The sequence below is a fragment of the Budorcas taxicolor genome, chromosome 7, assembly GCF_023091745.1.
Source record: "Budorcas taxicolor isolate Tak-1 chromosome 7, Takin1.1, whole genome shotgun sequence".
Classification (NCBI taxonomy): domain Eukaryota; kingdom Metazoa; phylum Chordata; class Mammalia; order Artiodactyla; family Bovidae; genus Budorcas; species Budorcas taxicolor.
The window spans coordinates 58169599-58181873 of record NC_068916.1 but is presented as its reverse complement, the minus strand read 5'-3'; the positions used below and the strand labels follow the sequence as shown (position 1 = coordinate 58181873).

General features: G+C 46.9%; 1 protein-coding gene across 2 annotated transcripts in view; it reads left to right on the top strand.

The window, feature by feature from the left end:
* DPYSL3 (dihydropyrimidinase like 3) overlaps nt 1–10848 on the top strand; it is a 114102-nt gene extending 103254 nt beyond the window's left edge. For both annotated transcript variants that reach the window (XM_052644391.1, XM_052644392.1), the window contains exons 11-14: nt 905–1075; nt 2473–2652; nt 6215–6377; nt 7662–10848. In XM_052644391.1, coding sequence (XP_052500351.1) covers nt 905–1075; nt 2473–2652; nt 6215–6377; nt 7662–7750 — 603 coding nt within the window. In that variant the 3' untranslated portion in view covers nt 7751–10848. The remainder of the gene's footprint in view (nt 1–904; nt 1076–2472; nt 2653–6214; nt 6378–7661) is intronic.
* Nucleotides 10849–12275: the final 1427 nt, after the last annotated feature.

The window sequence follows — 12275 nt, the reverse complement described above, 5'->3', positions numbered from 1 at the left end:
TCATCTTTTCTTATATTTTTATGTATTTATGAGTATATGTGTATATATATTTATTTTGGCACTATCTGGAACTGCTAAAAGGTAATACATATCTTAAAATTACTCACATGATACCTGCTGAATAAAGAACACTTGGAAACCACAGAAAAGTTCACACATTAAAAAAAAAAAATCACTCAGAATTCCATAACCCAGGGATAACCATTGTTTTCATTTGGGCAAGGTTCTTCCATATTTATTGGGTGCCTATGCAAATAGAAATATCTAAAATATGGGCTCACAGTTACATTTGCTTTTACTTTGAAATCTCTATAATCCCTTTTGGACTTAGAAGGGATAAATAAGTAAGTAAATGTATGTACATATCTGGAAAAAACATGCATACTTCCAGAGCAGTAAATTCCATCCTAAGCCATGCAGCCATGCATTTGTCCATTTTGTCTGGGTGATCCTGACAGCCCAGAGCTACAGCTGATTCTTCTGTAGCTGGGGTGGACTTCTGTGCTCACCACTTCTGAAGCCCCTCTTTGTATTTCTGGGCCTAAGCCCACCCAGTGAGCTACAGAATCATTGGAAGGACTGATGTTGAAGCTGAAACTCTTAATACTTTGGCCACCTGATGTGAAGAGCTGACTCATTTGAAAAGACCCTGATGCTGGGAAAGATTGAGGGCAGGAGGAGAGGAAGAGATGGTTGGATGGCATCACTGACTCAATGGACATGAGTTTGAGTAAACTCTGGGAATTGGTGATGGACAGGGAGGCCTGGCGTGCTGCAGTCCTTGGGGTCGCAAAGAGTCGGACATGACTGAGGGACTAAAGTGAACTGAACTGAACTGTGGTCACCCTGCTCTGAACTCAGAAGCCCTGGAAGGACCATTTTGTGTGTGTGTGTATTTTTACAGGCCACGGGGAAGATGGATGAAAACCAGTTTGTGGCCGTGACAAGCACAAATGCTGCCAAGATTTTCAATCTGTATCCTCGCAAGGGAAGAATATCCGTGGGCTCTGACAGCGACCTGGTGATCTGGGATCCAGATGCTGTCAAGATCGTCTCTGCCAAGAACCACCAGTCGGTATGGCCTGAGTGGGTGGGCGTGGAGTAGAGTGGGGAATATGGGTGGGGAACAGGGACAGGAGAGATGTGAGTTTGTGGTGATTCAGGGTCATTGGGCGAGGATGTGTTGCAATAACCAATCATCCTGAATTCCCAGGGATATAAAAGCTCAGCAGTTTATTTCTCACTTCTGCTTTGCAAAATAGGTGGGCAAAGAGGGGCTCTGCCCATCACAGTCACTCAGGGCAGGGGCCAGTATAGGCACCCTCTCTCCCTGCGCTATATGACTGCTGAGCCCAGGGACCGGGACGTGGCCCTGAAAGCTTTCCCCCCCACACTGGCCAAAGCCAGGCCTGTGGGCATACCTCCCTCCAGGAGGGCCAGCAGTGCAACGATACCTGGTGCCCAGAAGGAGAAAGCACAGGAGAAAAATCAGTCAACAGCTCTGATAACTTCCTCGTGAGCAATTTCATGTGAAAGATAATAGTTAAAGCCTAGTACCCTTGTGGCTCAGTGGATAAGAATCCTCTTGCAAAGCAGAAGATGTGGGTTTGATCCCTGGGTCGGGAAGATTCCCCTGGAGAAGGAAATGGCAACCCACTCCAGTATTCTTGCCTGGAGAATCCCATGGACAGAGGAGCCTGTTTGGCTACAGTCCATGGGGTCACAAGAGACAGACGTGACATACCACCACCACCTGACAGAACGGGGCATAAAAATATTTGTTAGGAAAATGTATTTTCAAGCACTTGTGTTTCAGGCACTATGTTTTTAGTTTGTGGATTTTTTGTAACACTCTTGTCCAGGTGGCGCTCTTATTATCCCCACTTTTTAGATAAGGAAGGAGAGATGCAGAGAGATTAAATAATGCAGCAAGTAAATGTGAAGCTAGGATTCAAACCCAGATAACTTGACTCCAAACTGATATCCTTAACCACTTTGCAACAGTGCCTTGCACTTACTGCATAAATGAGGAAGGTAGGGGAAATGCCCACTTTGGGTGGTAGTGGCCTTTGCTTAAACATTGTGTCAAATCACATTATTGAATGTTGAGCTAGTAGGGACATAAGGGTTGTATAACCCATCCACCCAGTACAAGACAGCATATACACCATTGCTGCCAGTTACTCACCTTCTCTTTGAACACTGCCAGTGACAAAAATTTACTTCCATGCGAGGACCCTACAAAAGACTGGATGCTTCTCTTCACCAGGAAGCCCACTCTTAGCAAGCATTTGTCTCCCGAGGTCTCTGCCTACTGAAAGGTTGCAGACAGTTTGTAAGCTGTTCCCAGCTTACCTGTTGAATCAGTTCCTAGGGATGCTAAAGGTGGGATCCCAAGCCCAGGAGAACTGTGCTTCTCTTTCTCTCCCCACTATACCCATAATCAAGGCTTCGTCCCTCGTCCGTCTCTAGGCTGCAGAGTACAACATCTTTGAAGGCATGGAGCTGCGTGGGGCTCCTCTGGTGGTTATCTGCCAGGGCAAGATCATGCTGGAAGATGGCAACCTGCACGTGACCCAGGGGGCTGGCCGCTTCATCCCCTGTAGCCCCTTCTCGGACTACGTCTACAAGCGCATTAAAGCCCGGAGGAAGGTGAGAAGCAGGTAGAGCCCAGAGGTGGGGGGAAAGGGCTCTGTGACCCATTCCGCACAGGTGTAAGAACCACTAGATGGGGAGGGGTTTGTGTGCTCTGCTGCTGCTAAGTCGCTTCAGTCGTGTCCGACTCTGTGTGACCCCATAGATGGAAGCCCACCAGGCTCCCCCTTCCCTAGAATTCTCCAGGCAAGAACACTGGAGTGGGTTGCCATTTCCTTCTCCAACGCATGAAAGTGAAAAGTGAAAGGGAAGTTGCTCAGTCATGTCCGACTCTCAGCGACCCCATGGACTGCAGCCTACCAGGCTCTGCCGTCCATGGGAGTTTCTAGGCAAGAGTACTGGAGTGGGGTGCCATTGCCTTCTCCGCTGTGTGCTCTAAATCCTCCCAGAGAGATTCACAGCAAAGGTCTCTTCCCAAGGGGCAATTGTACAGATTTAATGGACTGAAATCCATTTTATAAAAGGGGGTTTGAAAAACTTTTTTAGCTAAAGAGAGCTTTTTTCCAACGATTTCTCCTCATCTTTAGAGTGCTTTTTCTAAAAGTAGTATTGAAATATTTTAGTAATTCAAAATAATTCTGTATATATTTTTAAGAAATAATTTACTCTTTAAGGCTTACAACAAGAACCAGCAGACCATGCCCACCCCTCCGTGTCCCATCTTGTATCTACCTGGTGTCAAACCATCCATCGGGGCAAATGTTTATAACTCTTTTAGCAAGTTCTGTAGTTCAAATAAAATCTTACGTATGCCCCTGATTTCACAGATAAATAGGTAGGTAGATACACACACAATAGGTAGGCAGATACGCTCACGTGTACATGTTTATGTATATGTCTACTTGCCCTCTACCTTCCTACACATTACAGACAGGGTAGCTCTGGCTGATGGAGGGATGAGGCCCAGAACTCTGTTCGGCTCCCTTTCCTATCCCCGCACCATCCTCCAGGTCACCTTCCTGTAGGGAAGCCTTAGGGCTCTGGGATTGTGAAACCTGAGCCCTAGTCCTGACGACCTTGCCTTATAAAAGGGATAAAGTCATCTGTGCACACGGTGTGTGTGTGGGGAGCGGGGGGGAGATGGTGGGGGGGAGCAGGAGGCAGGGGGTTCACTTTGTAAATCAGTGTGGGCCAGGCTGGACCCAAACGCACTTCCATGCCTGGACCCATGCAGGGGTCTTCAACCTACCTGCAGAGCACATGGCCTGGGAAACAGGCTCTGAGAGGGAGGTTGGGTATTGCTTTCGGTTCACACCTTGTGACAGCGTAAACAAAGCAGGACAGGACAGAGGGATGCCGGAATGCAGTTATAAGCAAGGCCTCAGCTGGACCGGTCTTGAAATGGATCTGGGCCTCATAATCACTCCCTTTGCTCCCTCACCTTCCCACCCCAGCCCCAGCCAGAGGGTGAGGCTTTGGGCCAAGCGGCTCTTTTCATCTGAGGGCAGTTCTTGGGTGTGAGTCCAATGAGACCTTCCTGTTGCCAGCACCCCCAGCAGCTGGCAGAACGTGGGGTGGGGCTTGGGGACAGGAAGTGAGTGCCCTTCGTGATATCATTAGAGAGAAGCTCCCAGAAACTCGGTATGTCAGTGTCCCGCCCGACTCCTAGACGCCAGTGAGTACAGTAATCGGTCATCTAGGCTTGTGTGGATGTTTGCAGCACCAGGGGCCTCCCCATCTCATGAGGCAGCTGGCCAGCCTTGTCTGGGAGAACCGATTTCTTTTTTTTCCTGTTTTTATTTTTACATGTAATGTTTTATTGGAAGGTGAACCAATAATCCAACCAGTTATAAAAGCAAAAGTAGAGGATTCTAGAATGATGGAGCTATAAGCATATATTAAAATAAATAAATCAGAATTCTGAGAAGCTAGCTACTTTTGTGCAGATAGCCCCACCATGATATTAGTTGTCCAGTTATTGAGCTCAGATTTGGGGAGTTCCTTCTAGTTTCAGACACAGAGTTACTGAGGCAGTCACTAAGTAGAAGCCAGAGAGAATCCATTTTGTCCAGAGCCCCGCGGGTGGCAGCAGCCTTATCCGTAGCCTCCATAGGAACCTGCTGGGCTCAAGTCTGCCTCCCTGAAGCTCACTTCTGCTCCAGGCACCTGCAGAGAATGAGCTGAACCCACCTCTGAGCATCTCTGTGTTCCCAAAGTCATCTGCTCTTCATTCTAAATATCCCTGCAGCCTTTTACTATTTATTAATGATAGTGCTCTCAGTCCCTTTCCCATCCTTCTCTATGAGTGATCGTTTTGAAGGTAGGTAACATGGAATAGAATTCTGTAGTCCATTTCTGGCCTAACAGAAAAGAGAAAGACACTCAAACATCCTATATATCAGCTTTGTATTTCCATGAAAATGACTTTGCCTCTGGACCCCAAGAAATGTTGATGAAATACAGTTATTGGTCAAGGTTTTGAAGGAGTACAGATGTAGTCATCTTCTTACCGAACACTGAGCATCTGCAGATTTGATGAGCCTTGCCTCTGCACTGCACCTGAGTCACGGACGGCTCTGTGTGACTTGGAGTCTTACAGTGGGCCGTCCTGTGCCGTCAGGCTCTCTGGAGGCCTGTCCTCATTGCCTCACCTCTGGCCAATGATAAGAAATAGGTAAAGGTTGCATGCTGGCTGTTATGCTGCTTTGGGTGGTCTTGCAGTGTTTGCATAATAGACTGTGAGCGCCTTTGGGGGAGGCACTCCTCATCACACCATGCCCGGCACAGAGCCTGAAGTTGGGTAGTGTTGCTGGTGGGCTCCATGGTCCCAGGCCAAGTGCACAGCCACAGCCAGAGGCCAGTGGGTCAGACCCCGTAAGCTGCCGCTTCTGATCTGTGCTGAGGCGCATGAGGATGAAGCCCCCACGGGGACACATCCCTGCCAGCAAGGACCTCGTCTCAAACTGCTTCCCTTCCCACCCGCTCTGCTCCACCACCCAGGTGGTTCTTCTGTTCATCAGTGTTTGCACTGTCGGTTTTCTCTGCTGAGAAGTCTGCCATCGGGCGCCACCCTGCCTCCCCAGCCTCCTCCCTTTAAGGTCCCACACAAGCACCTTTGAACCTTTAGGTGGAACCTTTAGCTAGAATCTTAGCTAGAAGCGGCCTTCACCCACCACCTCCGTCGTCACTCTATCACAACACCCACTTTGTTTTATATTTCTTCTCTTTTCCTTAAAATAACCTTTTAATTTTTCCCCAGTTTCATTCAGATATCATTGACATGCAGCACAAACGTAAGTTTGAGGTGTACAGCATAATGATTTGACTTACATAGAATGATTCCCACACTAACTTTAGTGAACACCATCATCTCATATAGATACAAAGGAATAGAAAAACAGTTTCCTCTCTTAGGATTTACATTCTTAACAACTTTGATTTTTAATGGACAGCAGTGTTAAATACCTTTATCATGTACACTGCATGCCTCGTATTGGAAAATAATATGATTATTTTCTAGCTCTCACTACACACACTTGATTCACTGCCTCATCTGTGCTGCCTGGAACAGACCCTTGGCTGTTGAGAGACTAAAGGGTGCCTTCTCTCTCTGCTGCAGATGGCGGACCTGCACGCCGTGCCAAGGGGCATGTACGATGGGCCGGTGTTCGACCTGACCACCACGCCCAAGGCGGGCACCCCCGCCGGCTCCACCCGGGGCTCTCCCACGCGGCCCAACCCGCCGGTGAGGAACCTGCATCAGTCTGGATTTAGCCTGTCAGGTGAGTCGGGACAAGTTGATGGTTTGCTGAGCCAAAGAGAAGTCCTGGCGGGAAAGGAAGCCAAGGTTCAGCCAGATACAACATCAGGATTAAAAGATGACCAGTTCTGCTTAGAGAGCACACCTGGGGGCGGGGCGAGGGCGGAGCGAGGACTGGGCGAGGGCAGGGCCGGACGGCACGGTTTCCTAATGAACTGGGTATGACTTTCTGCCTTAGATTGGGTGAGCTCCGCAGTATATTTTGTTTCCATTGCCCAGGTTAATAGATAATTTTTATGCTCCAATTGCAATAGCTTCTTCCAGCCTAGGATTTTATTTATCTTCTCCCTTTCCTTGTCATAATAATAATGCTAGTAACAGCTACCACTAACTGAACATTTACCACGGCTTAGCTATATAATGAAACTTTAAGAACGCTCTGATATTCTTAGAAAATGTTCAACTGCTCCATAACCAGTAGTGTAGATAACCAGTAAGTGTAGATTTGCATCTCTCTGATGAAAACTTTCAAGTGAGGGAAGTGAGATAATAAGAGAAAGACACATGTAAAGGGACGATAATTGTGTGGGGAAGAAGTGGGAGAAATGGGTAAACAGGGAGGAAAAGCTACAAGGGGAGCAGGGGGCAGAGGGGAGGAAGACAGAGGAAAAATGCTAAAACTTGAGGTGACAGGATCAGAGATCACATATGCTAGTTGCCTGAAATTTTTCAGTGTTTTTGCTGTGTTTCATTGCTCCCTGACTACTGTCATGCCTAAGCTTTTTTTTTTTTTGGCTACTTTCTGAAAAGGAGTGTGTATCAGTGTTTCATTTTAGCTGTATCCCCAGGTCAGACCATCACCACTCCAAGTCGTGAGACCCTCACAGGCAAGTTGCCTGATCTTGCACAGCCTCAGTCACCTCTTCTGTAAAATGGGGTAATAACAGTACCCCCTTCCAGGATGGTGATGAGGACTGAATGAGATGATCTGAGAAGCACTTCAGAGTTGCTTATCACAGTGCACATGAGCACTGTTTTTCATATCACTCCTGTTGTTCTTTTTGCTGTCATTGTTATAATGCAGAGGGTCCGACGAAATCCAAGAAGAATCTGGCTTCTCCTGCAAAGGGTTGTTTTCAGGAGAGTGGGTATGGAAAGTCTGGACTACCTGACAGACTGAAATCGAAGTTTCTTGGGAGATGAGGAGGGCATTTAATATCTTACGCTCTACAAATTAATCCATTTTCTCTTTTGTCCACACCCCCACCTCCCTTTTTATTCCCTGGGAATTTCTTGTCACCTGCAGGCACCCAAGTGGATGAGGGAGTCCGCTCGGCCAGCAAGCGCATCGTAGCGCCCCCTGGAGGGCGTTCTAACATCACATCCCTGAGTTAAGCGACCCCTCCCCCAAAGAGAGGGGCAGAAGCAAGAAGAGATTCTTCTGAAGCCAAAATGGTACACCAATATTTAAGAAGGAAAGCGAATCCAAACAGTTTCGATCTAAAGAATCAATAAGCCTCAAGCCTTATGTTTCTCCAATGTTAACGCTCGCTTGCCTAGCTTTACGAATATTGCTTTGATTTCTGTTGATGCATAGCCTGGATTTGTTTGACGCCCCTCCCCCATTTACATGCATGCAATCGGGCCACTAAGGCAAAGCGTCTGCTATATAGTGTTGAGAGCGTGTGTAGTGCTGCATCTAATGACAAGGGGACAGGAAAGCGGGGACGGCAGGAAAATGAACAAAAGGGACGCCAGTTAATTGGGTGAGTGGGTGGTGGGAACCCAGACCAAGGCGGAGGGCTCAGAGGGGCTGGGGTAGGGTGTGGACAGGGGAGGCGGGTGGGTGAACATAGGGGGTCTTGTGTATTGTGTTGATGAAGTATGTTAATTTCCACGAAAGATGGCCGCTCGGGGCAGCCGGTACTCCACCATCGGCCCCTGGGGTCCGCAGACAAGGAAGGCGATCTTTGAGTTCGGGACTCTGTCATGTCCTCTCCTAGTAGATTTTATCCCTTGGAACATTTTATTAAAACACCAAAACCCAACCATTGCTTCCACCTTTTTGGTCATGCCAGTGTTTGGTCGGGCCTCTTTCTCAGTGTTGCTTTCAAATTCTTCTCTTTCCTGAGTTGGGAACCAGGAGGAGAGAGAAGCAATGACCTTTCTCTTCCTCTTGCCCTCCCTGCCTCTTTGGTGCTCTTAAAAGGCAGCAGCTGGGAGCACAGCGCCGGCCCGCGGGGTAGGGCTGCCGCACTTAAGTAACGCCTCCCTCTAAGCACCTGGCAATCACCTCTCTAGCTCATTAAATGGAGACACGCAGGTGGCTTCTCAAGTTAGGCCTGGAGCTGAGATGGACTTCTCTTGCCAGGGGTGAGTGATTCTCTTGCTCTCCTAAGATCCAGGCACGTCTTTTATTGAATATGATTTTTTTTTTTGTTATTGTTGGAAATTTGTTTTGGTAGGTGTTCCCCCAATTTTATTACTAACAGAGAATCTCGGCTTATACGAGAGGCAGCAGAGTTGTGAGAAAGGCAGTCTGAAGCAAAAGGAACACGTTCTGTTGCCGTGGTTCTGTTTGTCAATTCTGAACCATCTCTTGCCTTTTCCCTTAGTATATCCCGTGGGGGAACTTTTTGTTTCAGTACCAGTGTCTCCCAGTGAGTGGAAGTGACATGACACGTAAAGGAAATTAGCCTAGTGTTAGCATCAGCCTTGTCGGTCAGACCTGAATGTCCAATTCCCAATCGTTCTACTTCTGAAAATTCAGTTGTAGAGCAAGTTTGGTGATCCCGCTGAGGTCCATATTGCAGGGAAAACATGTTCAACCCAGTATCAGACTTCTGTGCTTAGGGGATCCAGCTGGTAGGTCCTGCAACCCCTTGAACTAAGTACTTTCAAGAAAAGAGCAAACACCTTTCAAGTGCTTAGGAGAAGCCATTATCTCTGCAGGTTTTAGTAAGCTGAAGACCAGAGAAGAGGGGGTACATGCCTAAAAAGGAGTTTGGAAATAGCCAAGGAAGAGGATTTCCTATCAGTGTACTTTTCTGTTCTAATCATGAAAAAGATTATTTTCTTTCATAAACAGAGTCTTGCTGTTTTTAAGGCTTTTTTCATGGTGCCTTTATCTTAAGGGGAACTTAAGCGAAGGGGAGGTTGCAGCTCTTGATTTATATACTCTGAGATTTGGGGGCCTTTTGTAGAACTCAGAATGACAGTTTTGCAGGCAGAGGGAGCTAGTCAGATCAGAAGCTTTCATATATACCTCATTGGCTGGTACATTGCGGTACCAGCCACAACCACCAGATGGAGGAAAAGACACCTAAATGACTAGTCCTGGCATCCTCTTGTGTGCCGTCTGCCGCTCTTACCTAATCCCTCAGTCCAGCTCAGCCTCCCTACGACCTCTGTGCTTTGAAAAATAAATCTTCCATGGCCAAATTGGCTGCGTTTAGGACTTCTGAATGAAACACTGAGCCAGGGCTTTATATTCTGCACAAGTTGTTTTCTTTTTTTCTTTTTCTTTTTGCTGAAGGAACAACCCCTGTATGATTCACGACGGGCAACTAACTCTCCCTGTCTTCATTTACTGTTAGTAACTTTCCAAGCACAGAAATTTCTGAGAATTCCAAGAAAACTCCCAGTATATTGTTAACGTTGAGTTCTGGTTCCTTGTAACTTAAGTTAAAACTTGTATTCGAATGTGCCCTGATCCATGAGACCCATCAAAGAGCCCTGTCCAAAGGGTTTAGGAAGAGAACATGGCGGCCCTCCCAGAATTCCCTGGCATCTCATCCGAGGGTGGGAGGGCATGCTGGGTCTTCCGTCTCCTCCAAGCTTTCTTTGGCTGTCCCATCTCTTGGCCTGGCCCCTCCTTAAGAGGGGATGGCAATTATCTGCGCTTCTCTCTGGGATGGCCGCCATCTTTGGTAATTGAGACGGTATTAGATAAATCAGCTACCCCCTCTAGAGATATTTCCTCTAAGTTTTCTAAAGAGAGCAGGGCTGTAGTTATCCCCAAAGTGTGTTTCCTCAAAGTCCAGTCATCCTCTGGCCTTTTCCTTTGTGACTCCACACACACAGTCATGTTCTGCCCCCAAAGGCGTCCATTGCAAGCCTGGACTTGGGCCCCCCCAATGAGAAATCTTCCCAACAGCTTCTTGGCCCAAGCTGCCCAGACCTCCTCCCCTGGAACCTCCAGCTCGAGCCCCAGTGTACACGTGGGCTGCCCCAGGCAGCCAGCATCCCTTGTCAGTTCCCTCTTTGGAAGTGGTGTGTGGGTGTTCAGTTCTGTGTCTGGTGACTATGGACAGACAGTGACTCTCCCTGTGACCTGTGGTAGCTGTGAAGCAGCTCTGGAACGCCGAGAGCTGTTTGCTTTGAACCGTAAAGAAAACTGTGTTTTGAGTTTAGCTGAGATTAAGCGGAAAAAAAAAAGTTCATCAAGTGACTGTTAATGTAAACCTGGTTATTAAAATAACTCTGAAACCACAGCCATCGTTGTCCAGCCTTCTTCCATGTGTGTCGTTCCTGTCCACCTGAAGTGTGACAGCTGCTTAAGAGCATGGACGCGGTTAGTAAGAGGGACATGTCTGATGTAAACCGTTACCCTGAGAAAATCTGAAGTTTTTCTTTTCAGTTGCACATCAGTGTTTGTTCTGGCCACAGAGTTAAATGACTATTATTGAAACATTGGGGAATAACTAAAATTTTTAATGGGTCATCAAATTCTGCAATAATATAAAGGCATTGTCAATTGGGATAAACATAGTTGAGTTCAGAACAGATCCTGAAAGGTTTGTTTTATTGTTTTTTTTTTTTTTTTTTTGCCATTCCTTAAAGCATTTCCTCTACTTCTAAAAGCCTGGACTTTGAGAAAAACTAAGCATGTGCCAAAGTAATTCTTTAGTAGACTGTTCCTAAGGAATCTAATGTGTATTCTATAATAATTGGAGAGATTTAAAGCATATGTTGTCAAGTTAAAGGCTCAGAAATTTTATATATTTCAAAAGTTATTGAACTCATGGCTCTGAACCCTTCTGTATCACATTGTATTCCACCAGACCTGTTACACTAAACCCTTTTTGGGGGGAACAGTCCTGGATCCAATTATAACTTGTGTAGGACATTTTTAATGGCAAATCTTAGGTGCCTATTAAGAAAACTTCTTGAAAAAGATTTTTTAAAGTCTAGTATAACTCAAAACTTCAGGGATAGATTTGGGTAGACTGAAAAATAGCTGCATCTAGGACATTGTTTCTCTCCATCTCTTAGCCCTGTTTGCCTTTAGGAAGTGCTTCATTCTTAGGAAAGCTCATTCCACTTGGGAGCAAAACTGGCCATCAGCACCTCCAAGTTTGCACTTTACTTGATTAGCGATCTCTGGGTGTGGGAGTGGGGTGGAGAGGCTCCTTGGCTAGTTCCTGGCCAACGAGAGAGATTTTGATTGGTCCGGCTTGGTCACATACTCCATTGTAGTTGGCACTGTGTGTGAGATCCTGGGATTGGCCACACCTGGTAACACACGGGCTCTGGAGCCACCCAAACCACGTGGACTCTCAATAACTCGAAGAAAATCAGTTTGTGATTTCAGAAGAGGCGGGCATGGAGTCTGGGAAAGAAAGGAGGTAGCCACAGTACCATTCTCGAGCTGCAGGGCACAGTATCTGTGTGTAGATTGGGGTAGGTGGGGCAGGGGATCAGGGAATGGTAGTTCCTGGTGCATTTTGTGTGTGATGAACACCCCACAACCTTGGTTTGGCAGAGCAGTGTCTTCAGGACAGGAGCTCAGTGATAATAACTTTTAACACAGAAGCTCAGAAACCACATCAGAAGTTCCTCTGTGCATATTAAGTGTGACATGCAAGGCTTCATGGTTAACAAGCTTTTGCCCACAATCCTGTTTTGTGGGTTGAACTCA